Raw genomic sequence first — 15,115 nt, forward strand, 5'->3', positions numbered from 1 at the left:
CAAAAGGAAACTAGCCCTGCTGATATGGTTTGGCTGTGTCCTCACCCAGAATCTCATCTTGAATTATAACCCTCATAAACCCCATAATCCCCACGTGTCAAAAAGGAGAACAGGTTGAATCGTGAAGTCAGTTTCCCCTATGTGGTCCTTGTGATACTGAGTGAGTTCATGATTTTATAAGGGGTTTCCGCCTTCACTCAGCATTCACTCTGTCCTGCTGCCCTGTGAGAAAGGTGCCTGCTTCTCCTTTGCCTTCCTCCATGACTGTAAGTTTCCTGAGGCCTCCCCAGCAATGCAGAACTGAGTCAATTAAATCTTTTTCTTTTATAAATTACCCAGTCTCAGGTATTTCTTCATAGCAGTGTGAGAAGTGCCCTTCGCCTCTCGCCATGATTCCGAGGCCTCCCCAGCCATGTGGAACTATAAGCCCAATTAAATGTCTTTTTCTTCCCAGTCTCAGGTATGTCTTTATCAGCAGTGTGAAAATGGACTAATACACCACAGTACCTAAAAGTGGACCTAATATCTTTTAATAATAATTTTCAAAGTTTGCCAAACATCAGATGGCCATAGGTGTGTGACCTTATTTCTGAGATCTCTATTCTGTTCCATTGGTCTATGGGTCTGTTTTTGTATCAGTGCCATGCTGTTTTGGTTACTGTAGCCCTGTAATACAGTTTGAAGTTGGGTAGTGTGATGCCTCCAGCTTTCAGGAAAAGAAAAGCAAACATTGGATGTTCTCACTTATAAGTGAGAGCTAAACGATGAGAATACATGCACACAAAGAAGGGAACAACACACACTGGGGCCTATCGAAGGGTGGAGGGTGGGAGGAGGGAGAGGATCAGGAAAAATAACTAATAGGTACTAGGCACAATACCTGGGTGATGAAATAACCTGGACAACAAACCCCCGTGGCACAAGTTGTAACAAACCTGCACATGTACCCCTGAACTTAAAATAAAAGTAATAAAAATAAGAAGAAGAACACTTTTCCTCGGGGTATGGCATCATTGCAGGCCTTGATAAAACTGAACTAAAATTTTGAAATATTCATCTATCTTAATAATTATGACTGGGTTATTAAATAAGAATGCAATAATATATTCAAAATCCACCACAACAATTTTTGAAGACTTTCTCTCCCTTAGAATAGAGATCTACATAAACTACAATATCTCAATACCATCTTTAGTAAACAAAATACATTGATTAACTCACCTGAACTTCCAGAAATATAATAAAATTGTCATAGCTAACTCAGAACTTATAAAGAAAAGTTCTCTATAGCCTAAATTTGCAGCAGAGTTCAAGTTCATACTGTGTATGGCTAGAAGAATAAGAGGACTCTCAGGGGAACACAGGTCTGTGTATGGAATTGCCTCAAATTCCAGTAGTATCATGACTCTAACAAAATGAATACTTTTTCTAGACACCAAAATTCTGCTTCTGAATTTCCAAAAAAATTGTAATTAATCTCTAAAATAACCTGCTAGCATTGATTAGGAAACCAGTGTTTTTTAGTTCAGCATGGGTAAAAACATATAAGAAATATAAAAACGATATTACCATGTTAGAGCCTGGATTCCTACTAGAGATTACAAATGTGGTCAATATAACAAAATCCCATTTCTATTGTTTCCCTTCTGAGTATATATTCAGAGTATATGTATATATACTCATGCACATATAGTGAATAACTTAGTTTCATTATCACTTTAAATATTTTGTGTTGGTAACTAGTAGTTGGGAAAATTATTTAATATTATGACATTAATAAATAATAAATATAATATGTATCATAGAATACATCTTTCCAAAATAGATATAATGGGTAAGACTATAAAATGTATTGGGGAGTAGTTTCCTTCAACACAGATACAGAAAAAGCCTCCACATATTCCACTTGTAGTCTTAACAACACATGTGCACATGGATGTGATAATGTATATTCCCTTCTTTCCCTTTTATCTACAATACGTATTTGATAGCTAAAAACTGAATGCAACTTGCTATCCTAATAATGAATAATAAAATATCAATTCCCTGGTTTTTCTTAAAAGGAAGTTTATTTTTTATTTAATAAACTATTTTTCTTTAAGAATTACTGCTGGTGAAGATTATATTTGCTATTAATTTTAGAACTGCTATGAATCCAATGCATTGTAAATGGAATTCAAATTTTCTTAAATGAAAAGGACTATTTGTTGACATAGTTGAAAACCCCAAGCGTGTCTTAATCCAAACAATGCTTAATCCAGAAGCTCATCATGTCTTCTGTTCAGGTTGCTTGACATGTTCCCTCTCTTATCTTTCTAATTTAATTCCAAGTGGTAGTCAGATCTTTAACAGCTCCAAATCTATACTTTTGCAGGTTTAATTTTAAGAGACAAGAAAATGTATCTCTCTGAAAAGACTAACCATAATTACATTTAATTGTCTCTGATGTAGTTGCTTGGCCATACTAGTATATGTGGTCACTAAATGTCTGGATTAACCAAACATGAATCACTCACCTGGAGGTAGACATAGAATCAACCATAACCATAGGATGTAACTCAAAATTTGGGGACGGAGTTAATTCTAGAGAAAAAAAATCAGTGAATGTTAAAGTGGAAGTCAGGGAATAGATAGTAGGGGCCCTAAAACAAAAAATCATCTAAGATTTATAAGATGAAATGGGTGCTGACTCTCAAAAGTATTTAATTTTGTAAGTTTTGCCTTTATAAAGTTGAGATTTATATGTAGGTTTTAGGTTTAATACCTTCTGATATCAGATGAACAGATCATTATTCCAATAGAAACTTAAGAATTTTCTAATTGTCTTTACCCTCTTGGATTAACAAATATTTGGTGTACTACACTGGCATACTCACCTGATGTATATGTGGCTGTGCATGTTTGCATGTGTGAAGAGAGAGTAAACTATATCATATATACATATATATGTATGTGTGCATTATTTTGGTGTACATATGGCAAATAAAATTGTTTGGTATATTATGTATCACATTGTCCTTTTTCTTAAAAATGATGTTTATTTCCAGGTTATAGCCAATAAAAATTTTTTATGTTGCTATGGTGAATTAAAAAACACTGATTATGATGTAAAATATTACGACTAAAAAGAGACATAGAAAGAACAAAACATAGCGATTCTTAGTAAATAAATAATAAACAAGTAATTTTCAGATGATGCTAAAAGAAAGCATCCGAAATAATTATTTGATATTGGGGATTGATAACTGGGGATTGACATGCAGGTTTTTAAATTAAAGAAAATAAGTTATTTCATTAGATACACCAAAAATAACCAGAATTGATGGACGTAGCGATTAATGCAAGATAGAAGGATACTTTAATCCCAGTGCAAGTAAATTTGGACAGGCAGAAACAACAGGATGTAAGGTAAAGCTACTAGAAAAGGTCATAACATGACAATTCCCTTAGCTACACTAGCTAAGTGTAACGGAGGAAGAGTTAGCAGCTTAATTTCAGAGATCGCAAGACTCCTTTCTTTGCATCTTCCCCTCAGTTTCCACAGTACGTGTAGCTGTGCTAAGCACAGCTACTCTCCAGGCTCATCAGCCATCATCAGATCCTTCCTGGAAATTCTATGACCAACCCAGGGTACTGTGGTGCTGTCAACACAGACTGGGGAGCCCCAGAACCTCATTGACCTTCCAAGCATCTCTCCCTCCAAACCACTGCTCTCCCTTCACCCCAAGACACTTAAATTGTCTCCAAAAAGAAAAAAATAATGCTGGTTTTCAAGAAATTCCGTTTTCTCAAAAAGATACAAACGTTAACCAAACAAAGGAGCACAAAGCTATGAACAATGGGAGGCTGAAACCCACTTCTCTACCTGAAGCCCTGATTCCAGGCAAAATCGTTATTTCAAAATCCCTGTCTGATTGTGTCATCCCCTTGCTTCCTACTGATTTCCTGCTGGGGCCTGCACCTCTGTCCTCCCCAGCTCACTCTGCTCACATTGGCATTTGCTCCTCTCTCCAGCCACACAGGGCTCCTGCCTGGACCTTGGGCCCTCTGCAAACCATGGAAGGCCCCTTGCCCTGATTCAGTCTACCCAGGTACCGATTTCTTTTCATCCTTCTGACTTCAATCTGAGTCATCATTTCCCAGGAGAAAGCCATGCAACGAATGTACTAATTTGTAACATTGAACAGAGTCACCTCAAGAGACTTTTTGTTGATGATTTGATTGACTTTCGTCTTCTCCACTTGACTGTAAGCCTCATGAGGACAGCTGTCACATTGTGTATCTTGCCAACCTTATATCCCCCATCTACCCTGTGTGTGCCTGAAACACATCTCAACATCTTTTTCAGCTTCCTTCTAGTTTTCCCTCATGTAGCACAAAACCTCCACATTTCCCTGACTTCCTGGAAGCTAGAGCTGCGGATTAGATTTAGATGCTGGAAAAAAGAGATCTGGATTTGGAACTGATTAAAGCAGGAAAAGAGGCAACAAGGAGATGCAGAGCTAGCAGGCCCAGTTCTGTGGGAAACTTTCTCACCCTCAGCTAGGGTTGAGCGATCATGGAGCGAGCCGATGGGACAGTGGCATCCTGAGCCCTGCATCTTCTGGTACTTCCCAGAGGTGCCCATTCTTTAGTTAGGCACATGCTGTGGTAGTCTACTGGGTGTTAGGTCAGCATGCCCAATGAGGAGCTGGCTCCCCTAGTCCTTCCAAATCATCAAATTCCTTCTATTACATATGTAATAGCATAGATAGATAGATGCATATGTGTGTGTGTGTGTGTGTGTGTGTGTGTGTGTATACATATATATATATAGTTATCTACAACCAAACTAACTGATCTAATATTAAGAAAATGTTTGTTGACTAAATGAATAAACAAATGAAGGAATAGATGCTAACTGAATTTACATGAATTTTTTTATACCTACAATAGATAAGATGTGATAACTTGCACCTTTTATAAAAATATGTCTTAATATCTTTTGTCTCTGTTATTTACATATTTCAAAACCACGTGAACTAAACAAGGAGAGGGAGTGCAACATTTGCAAACTCACTCTGCCTATATGTCATAGAAAAAAACCAAAAACCACTTTACCTCAGTTTGGAAAAAAATCTTCATTCGTACTTTACAACTACTAAAACTAAAAACTGACTGAAATTGATTTTTTCCTTACAATGGGTTACATGCTAATAAGCAAAAAGCGGATAAGACACATCTTATCAGAAATAATGAGAGTGGCATTCCTCATACGGTATTAGGTTGATGCAAAAACGGCAAAAACCTCAATGACTTTTGCACCAACCCAATCCAAGTTAGGCTAACAAATAGTCACTCAAATAAAAGGAGAAGAAAACATTACGACTAAAATAATTATTGAATAAAGGGCAAATCTGGATTTCAAAAATATTGTAAATTCAAATTTTCTTTTTTTCTATATTGTATATACAGCCAAAGGACAAAGTATTCATTATGAAATGCTTATTAATATGGCTAAAAAGCATCTCAACTACATTCACCCAAATTGTGCCAAATAAACCATATATTTAGAAAAAAAATGAATTCATTCTATCTGGCATAAGGCAAGGTAGGATAATTAACTTTAACTAGCTTCAGGTAGAATTATTTTTGTAATACATACCCAGCCAGTTAATCATGTGTCCATATGCTACCGCTCCTCACACCTGCCTCACCTTGGCGGGGAAGACTTCTCACATATCGCTGCTCCTTGCACATGCTGTCAAGGCTAAAGCCACTAAACAGCCAGCAACCTGCCTCCAGTACAGAGCTTCGAGCATCAGTGCAGCAGATGGGAAAATACACTTTATTTGTGATATCTATTTAAATGTAACTAGAAGATATATAAAATAGCCTTGAAAACACATCACTTGAGATTACCAGTAACAAAAGATATTTATCTCAATCGCTGCTCTCATTAACGTTTCTCTCTCTCTCTTTCTGTCTGTCTCTCTCTTTCTCTCTCTCTCTCTCTCCAATAGTGCCCAAATCAAAAACACAGTAAATCCTCACCTAACCTCATCCATAGGTTCTTGGAAACTGTGATTTTATGTGAAACAATGTATAACAAACCGATTTTGCCACTGGCTAATGGATATAAATGAAAGTTGAGTTCCTATGGCTTGTTTCTGGTCACAAAAACATCACGAAATTTAAAAATTAAAATCCGCAAATGCTTCTAATATTAAACACTGAAATAAGTGTGAGCTATACACACATTTAAGAAAGACTCATAAAAACAAGACAATTATTTATCCAATTTCTGGTGAATAGGTGAGGTCAGGGATTTAGCGGTGGTGTGATAAATAAACGAATACATACTTCCAAACCGAAGATTGTCAAGGGCACCTCCAGCCTCCATGCAATCCAAAAACAAGCACATATAAGGTGAGTTTGCTGAGCACTTTTGTATTGCGTGGTGCCTTTTAATGCATCCACAGGATGATTGCATGCTTTATAAATTTTTATTTTTCAATAATATGTATTCATTCCTTTTTCAACCTGTTTATTCCAGTTCAGGGTCACAGGTGGCTTGAGTCTATCCCAGCAGCTCAGGGTACCAAGTGGGAACCCACCTGGACAAGATACCATCCCATTGCAGGGCCACTCACACGCCCACAGTCACGCAGCCTAGGACCATTTACACACGCCAATTCACCTAGCAGATGCGTCTTTGGGATGTAGGAGGAAACAGGAGTTACTGGAGGAAACCCACGCAGACGTGGGGAGAGTCTCAGACTCGACATAGTGACTCCAGCAGGGAATAGATTTTGTTTCTCTTACTGTTATGATGAAAGACACTATTTGAGGACATACTGTAACATATTGCAAAGGTTATTATAATGTATTTTGAGAAAATTGGTGGTGACTTGTCATTTTCCAAATATAGTGCACATAAAGATTACCTATGTTTTAAAATATATGTGCTCCTGAGTCCCAAGTTACATGCCTAGTAATTCCGAAGTTTTACTTCAGAAAGCGCCCTATCTGGCAGAGATAGGACCATGATCCAACTTTTAAAAACACTGCTGCAGGAGATAAGAACATCTAATGAAATTGCACTGTCTCTGTATGTAAATTTATTCATATATTGGAAATACATGGATGAATGTGTTTTCAGAGTAATAGAATAGGAACTGCCTGTGAAGTATGAAAGTGATTTAAAATTACACTTTCTTTTTTTTTTTTTTTTTTTTTTTGAGACGGAGTCTCGCTCTGTCGCCCAGGCTGGAGTGCAGTGGCGCGATCTCCGTTCACTGCAAGCTCCGCCTCCCGGGTTCACGCCATTCTCCTGCCTCAGCCTCCCGAGTAGCTGGGACTACAGACACCCCCCACTGAGCCTGGCTAATTTTTTATATTTTTAGTAGAGAGGGGGTTTCACCGTGGTCTCGATCTCCTGACCTCGTGATCTGCCTGCCTCGGCCTCCCAAAGTGCTGGGATTACGGCCCAAATTACACTTTACCTTTATTGACTTCTTTTTTTTTTCTTTTTGAGACTGATGTCACCTTAGCGCCAGCTCGGCTCACTGCAACCTCTGTCTCCCTGGTTGAAGTGATTTTCCTGCCTCAGCCTCCCAGGTAGCTGGGATTACAGGTGTACAGGCATGTGCCACGACGCCCGGCTAATTTGTGTGTTTTTAGTAGAGACAGGGTTTCACCATGTTGACCAGGCTGGTCTGGAACTCCTGACCTCAAGTGATCTGCTCACCTCGGCCTCCCAAAGTGCTGGGATTATAGGCTTGAGCCACCACGCCTGGCTGGTTTGTCTTAAAGTAGGACCACACAAACACACACACACACACACACACACACACACACACACTAACCATGCAATGGAAAATTAAATAAAAGTTCATCAAAAAGCAAAGAGATGATTCTTTCTAGTAACTGATGTATGGATGCTTTCTCTCCTTTATTTTTCTGTAATTTAGAGAGAATTAGAAAGGCTGCCAAATGCTGTGGGAATTTAAATGCCATTAAATTAAGCATAATCAAATGACAGGGAAACAGAAAGTGATGGCCAGTCACAGAGAAATAAGAAATGAAAAATATCTCAATTATGTCAACAACCATATCAAATTCAACTGTGTGAATTAAAAAGAAATAAATCCAGCAACTAGAAAGCATACAATAAGCTACATCAGAGGCCAATAGCCATTTTAGTGAAAATACACTGAAATTCCAAGGAAATATTGCGTTGTATACACGAACCCAAATTTATGACATTTATTTAAACTCCATAGCTAAATTTTGAAAAACGTGATGAGATCATGGACTTTTGGAGTAATGGGGATCTCAACTATTTATTCCAAACTCTGCGTTTAGAAATTATGAAACTGAAGTGTATTACAAAGAGTATTACTTGGCCAAAATCACTCAAATAATAAGCATGAACCTAGGACAAGGGCTTCATTCTTTTTCTTTTCCTTTCCAGCCTCTGGTCCCATTTCTCTTATAAGTTGGACCACACATTTATTAGTTGCCTCTTAACAACCAATACAATGACTTAAAAATGTATGTACTATCCTCACCTTAAAGACACTGTCATCATATAAATAACTATACTCAATGCAAATATATAGGCTAGATTCCAAGTTTCTAAGTTTTAGTTTGTGTCAGGTTCTAACTCATTAAAACAGATTTCTGGGCCCCACACCTAAAATTTCTGATTCAGATGGCCTAGGATGGGGCCTGATAATTTGCATTTGCTAATGTTGCTGGTTTTAGATACTACATTAAAGTTTCTGATTCAGATGGCCTGGGATGGGGCCTGATAATTTGCATTTGCTAATGTTGCTCGTTTAGATACTACATTTTGAGAACCACTGGGCTGGACTGTTAGTGTGTGAGTAAAAAGCATTAAACAGAGTTTGAATGTTTTAATGTATGTTTTTCTTTATATCTAACCGACTAAAACAGTACTTACAGAGTAGTGTTTTACTGATTATCAAAATACATCAAGGAAGTGTGATTTTTAATAGAATCAGGAGGCTGTGGCTCTTTTCTAAACCAGGACTAAAACTATATAGACCTTACTAACTTTAGAAAATTATCTTCTCTCCAGGATCAAATCTCAAAATTTACCTTAATCAAGTAACTAGATGATATCAACAAGTCAGACAAATGCACCATTTTGAGCATGAAAAATAACAAATGTAGTGATTTGGGTTTTCTTGAGTTCAATAACAGCTTTTACAAAACCAAAATGGTATTGGTTAAATTCATATACTATGTAAACATATGCTGACATTTTGGTTCCTGGAGCTAATTTTTTTTTTACTTTTATTTTTGTTTTCATGTTCAGGGGTACATGTAGGTAAATTCACATCATGGGGGTTTGCTGTACAAATTATTTCATCACCCAGGTATTAAGCCTAGTACTCATTAGGTATTTTTTCTGATCTTCTCCATCCTCCCACCCACCACCCTCCTGTAGACCCCAGTGTCTTTTGTTCTTCCATATGTGTCCATGTGTTCTCATCATTTAACACCCACTTGTGAGAACATGCTTTATTTGGTTTTCTGTTCCTGCGTTACCTGGCTAAAGATAATAGCCTCCACACTATTCATGTGCTTGCAGAGTATATAATCCCATTCTTTTTTGTGGCTGCATAGTATTCCATGATGTGTATGTACCATATTTTCTTTATCCAGTTTACTGTTGATGGGCATTTAGGTTGACTCCATGTCTTTGCTACTGGGAATAGTGCTGCAATGAACAGAAGTATGCATGTGTCTTTATGACAAAATGATTTATATTCCTTTGGGTATGTACCTGGTAATGGGACTGCTGGGTTGAATGGCAGTTCTGTTTTTCAGTCTTTGAGGAATCACCACACTCCTTTCCACAACAGTTGAACTCATTTACACTCCCACCAACAGTGTATAAGCATTCCTTTTATTTCACAACTTCACCATCATCTGTTTTCATTTCTTTTCTTTTTTTCACTTTTTAGTAACAGCCATTCCCAGGGCTAATTTTTTATTTTTCATCTTCAAACTTTGAAGCCTTAAGCCATTGGTTCTTATGGCACAGCTTTCATCCTGGCTGAGAAAGAATGTAATGCCTAAAGAAGAAAGAATTCAGAGGAAGTCAAACACAGCACTGAAAACAATATAATGTGAATAAACAGCCAATTGTTGACTTCATGAGTTGCTTTTTAAATTAGAATTCTAGAACTAAGAATTAACTATTTCTACAGTAGAACTAGTCTTGTTTTCCTTAGAGGTAAAAGGCAACTTACTTTCTCAGGAGCTAAATGTGCTGTGTCCTCAGCCTATACCCTGCCCACATCTGTGACACTAGAAACTCCTCCTGGCCCAGGGAGTTCTCATATTTTCTGTGATCAATTATTAAAACCTTGCAACTTTAGAGGGGGTTGTTGATATAAAATAACATCATTCTGCTATGCCTTAAAATGTCTTCTTACCATGATGAACTAGACCTCACAAAATATTTAATTCTAGTGCACATCTGCCAATTCTGCTGTATTATCTAAACATCCTAAAAAGAGTTGCTCTCCATTTTCATACCTAATTGATTTTTGTTGATCTATCCAATTCCCCCTCTTATTTATTTATTTATACTTGCCCAGGCTAGAGTGCAGTGGTGTGATCTCAGCTCACTGCAATCTCCACGTCCCAGATTGAAAGGATTCTCATGCCTCAGCCTCTGAAGTAGCTAGGATTTCAGGCATGTACCACTGTGCCCAGTGAATTTTTATATTTTTAGTAGAGACAGTGTTCCACTGTGTTGGCCAGGCTGGTCAAATGATTTGACTGGGCCTCAAAATGATCCTCCTCTTTGTCCTCCCAAAGTGCTGGGATTACAGGTATGAGCCACCATTCCCAGTCTAATTCCCTATCTCTTTTATAAACCATTTCATAAAAGGTCATCTATTTGCCAGCATTCCCCCACCAAAGGATTTTTATCTTGCATTTCTGTAATTCTGTCTTATTTAAAATTAGAATAAAATACAAACAAAAATTACATTCCAAATATGAAGCAGCAGAAGAAGCTATTAAGGTCCAGATGCATTTTTTAATCTCATGAAATCTAATTTTACTCCCTATGTGTGATCTGATCCTGCTGCATTTTCAGTCTGTCATTGTGATAACCACCTTAATTAGTTTATCAAAATCATATGCACATAGCCAGCCAGTCTTTCAACTTCTCACAGTTGATTCCAAACTAAATTTATTAACCTCAAAAAACTATACTTCTCAAAAATATTATATTTCGTATATTCAATATCAGAGTTTTTTCATCCCTGGTCTATTCCTAGTTTTTAAAAAGTAATTGATGATGACATCTCTTTACTGATCATTTGAGATGCTTCCACATCTAACACATACTTAAGTGCATGCTTTTACTTTGTGAATGAAAATGTGAAAATACTTATTGGTAAAATCTGATTTTGTAACAGCCAGTCTTTTTTTTTTTATTTTTTATTATTATACTTTAGGTTTTAGGGTACATGTGCACAATGTGCAGGTTTGTTACATATGTATCCATGTGCCATGTGCCATGTTGTTGTGCTGCACCCATTAACTTGTCATTTAGCATTAGGTATATCTCCTAATGTGTAACAGCCAGTCTTTATTGGTAATCATGTATGAAAATTCACAGTGAATATAGAACTTTCTTTAACATAGGTTGTTTGGGGAGGGGAGGGATGTATTGACAAAAATAACTGTTTTGAAATAAAAATAGTAGACTAGGTCGTTATTTTTTTCCTTTTAATTTACACAAACAGATACCACGATGCATTCCTATCTACAACTAATTGCCTTAATTTTTCTTTTGTTCTTCTTTCCTTTACTCTTCTTTCTTTGCTTTTTTTTTCCTTCCTCCCTTCCTTCTTGTTTTCCTTTTTTTCTCTGTCTTCTTTCCTGCCTTCCTTCTGTGTTTCATCTGTCATTCTTTTTTTTTTTTTTTTTTTTTTTTTACCATGCCAAACGATGTCTTCGGAATCACATAGATGGAGTAAACACAATTTGTTAAAACTAATCACTGTGGATAGTCTAGTATAAGAAAGCTAAATTACCAATCATTACCTTATGTTTAGTGACAACAAACCAAAGAAGGTATATAAAAATTTGATCTGGATCAGTACACGAAGAGCCACTTTTTTTTATTTATTTATTTATTTATTTATTTATTTATTTTGAGACAGAGTCTCGCTCTGTCACCCAGGCTGGAGTGCAGTGGCGCAATCTCGGCTCACTGCAAGCTCCGCCTCCCGGGTTCACGCCATTCTCCTGTCTCAGCCTCTCCGAGTAGCTGGGACTACAGGCGCCCGCCACCATGCCCGGCTAATTTTTTTTTGTATTTTTAGTAGAGACGGGGTCTCACCGTGGTCTCGATCTCCTGACCTCGTGATCCGCCCGCCTCGGCCTCCCAAAGTGCTGGGATTACAAGCGTAAGCCACCGCGCCCGGCCACGAAGAGCCACTTAAACACAATTAAAACTTTGGATAATAATAATATACATTCATACACTCATATAAATCTGTAAATTTAAATAAAACCTAACATGTAAGTAACCAATATATATGTATACACATGTATATTATCCAATGCTAAATTTTATCACTTACTACAGTATTCTTAATAAATCCATTAATATTATTTAAGTTTGAAGACCAAAATCAATATCACACTGATTTTTTATAGTAATAAGTTGTGATTACTCTAATACTGAATGCTACGTTTTTAAGAAGTCCAATAGAGGAAAATGTATTTAAAAATGTCATTTAACATTTAGGTTAAGATCATTGTTTTAATCGTGAAAGTAAGCAGAATGCATACAGTTGCTTTAATAATATTGGCCTAGATTTCCCAAGATCAATAATGGGTGTGACGAGATGTCAGCAAAAATGGCAAGGTAGGCAGCTTCAAGTGTCCATCTCGCCACAGAAACATTGAAAAACTCAAGGAAAAACAGCACAATCCACTTTGTCAGAACTCTGGAAAGCAGTCAAAGGTTCATGGAACCAAGCAATCGCTGAGTCAATAAAAGACAACTTAAATATGGTAGGAAAGCTTTGTGGTGTTTTTATTGTTCTTTAACATCTAGCATTACCCTGACCCCAAGCCAGACATGACAGCACAAGAAAGGAAAACTACACACCAATATCCTTTATGAATGTAGATGTAACTATCCTATATGCAATACTGGAAAAGGGAATCCAACAGAATATTAAGAAAAATTCACACTGTGAGCAAATGGGATTTAATGTAGAACGAAAGAGTAGTTCAACATAATAAAATCAGTCATATAAAACACCACATTAACAAAATGAAGGAAAAATCATATCATCTCATTTAACGCAGAAAAGCATATGATAAAATGCAATACTAGATCAGGGAGAAAAAAATAATAAATTAGAAAAAAGTTGAAAATTTTTCTCAACATAGTAAATGATATATGAAACACCTGCAGCTAACCTAATAATCAATGATAAAAGTTTGAAAGTCTTCCCCCTAAGATGAGCCCCAATACAAGGGTGCCTCCTTCCATTATTGCTGTTTAACGTTGTACTGGAAGTTTTAGCAAGAGGACTTCAGTAAGAAAAAGAAGTAAAAGACACGCACATTGCAAAGGACAAAGTAAAACATGTATAAGATAACATGATCTTATATATAGAAAACTCCAACAAATCTAGAAAAAGAAATTTACTACAGCTAATATACAACTTCAGCAAAGATGCAGGAAACAAAATGAACACACAAAAATTAATTGTGCTTCTATATATGAGCAACAATCTAAAAAGGAAATTAAGAAAATAAATCCCATTTTAAGCACACTTGAAAGAATAAAATACACAGGAATAAATTCAAGGAGGTTAAAGACTTATCAACTGAAAACTACAATACATTACTGAAATAAAAAGACACAAATATATGGAAAGATATATGCACAGATAAGAATACATAACATTAAAATGTTAATACTCTGAAAAGCAATCTAAAGATTCAGTGAAGTCCCTGAAAATTCCAATGGCGTTTTTTCTTTTTTTTGCAAAAATGGAAAAGCTGATTCTCAAATTCATATGGAATTTCAGGAGGCTTTGAATACCCAAAATGAAATAATTGAAAAAGAGCAAAGTTGAAGGACTTGCACTTCCTGATGTCAAAACTTACAGCAATCAAAACAGTATAGCACTGGCATAAACATTCACACCAAAATAATAGAATTGACACCAAAATAGTTGAGAAATAAACCATACCTATATGGATAACTGATTTTTGATGAGTATGCCAAGACAATTCAGTGGCAGAAAAAAATAGTCTCTTCAAAAAATGTTGCAGTTACAACTGGATATTCACATGGAAAATGATGAATATGGATCTCTTTCTTACACCATATACAAAAATTAACTCAAAATAGATTAATGGTATAAATATGACAGGTAAAAGTATAAAAGTATCAGAAATAAACATAGGGGAAAATCTTCGGTTTAACAATGGGTTTTTAGATATGATAACAGAAGCATAAACGACAAATAGAATTCGTCAAAATGTAAAACTGCGTGTATCAAAAGAAAGCGAAAACATGACAAAATGTTTGCATTTCATACATATGAGTATCCAGAATATATAAAGAATTCTTACAATTCTCCAACAAAAATACAACTCAATTTAAAATTAGTCAAAGAGTTTGAGTACACATAACTGCCAAGAAGATATACAAATGGTGAATAACACATGAAAATATCTTCAACATTATTAGTCATTGGGAAAATGCAAAGGAAAATCACAATGAGAAATCAAACCCACTGGGATGAGTATAATTCAAAAAAACAACAGCAACAACAAAAAAAAAACAACACACAAAATAACAAGTGTTGCCAGGGATGTGGAGAAATAAAAACCCTCACTTATTGCTGGCGGAAAGGTAATGGGTTCCGCCATTATGGAATACAATTTGGTGGTTCCTCCAAAAGTTACAGATAGAATTACCATCGACTCAGCAACTCTACACCTAGATATATATCCCAAATAATTGAAAACATGTATTCAAATAATACATGTGCATGCATGATTAGACCAGCACTGTTCAAAAGAGCTAGAGGTAGAAACGACTCAATAT

The 15,115-nt window shown here is 36.3% G+C and overlaps 1 protein-coding gene across 4 annotated transcripts in view; it reads right to left on the reverse strand.

Moving 5' to 3' along the window:
- Window positions 1-9,898: 9,898 nt before the first annotated feature.
- CCDC102B (coiled-coil domain containing 102B) overlaps window positions 9,899-15,115 on the reverse strand; it is a 195,279-nt gene continuing 190,062 nt past the window's right edge. For all 4 annotated transcript variants that reach the window (XM_058438272.1, XM_058438274.1, XM_032152082.2 and 1 more), the window contains one exon: window positions 9,899-10,088. In XM_058438272.1, the coding sequence (XP_058294255.1) occupies window positions 10,047-10,088 (42 nt within the window). In that variant the 3' untranslated portion in view covers window positions 9,899-10,046. The remainder of the gene's footprint in view (window positions 10,089-15,115) is intronic.

Source organism: Hylobates moloch, unplaced genomic scaffold, assembly GCF_009828535.3.
Source record: "Hylobates moloch isolate HMO894 unplaced genomic scaffold, HMol_V3 SCAFFOLD_5, whole genome shotgun sequence".
Taxonomy (NCBI): Eukaryota; Metazoa; Chordata; class Mammalia; order Primates; family Hylobatidae; genus Hylobates; species Hylobates moloch.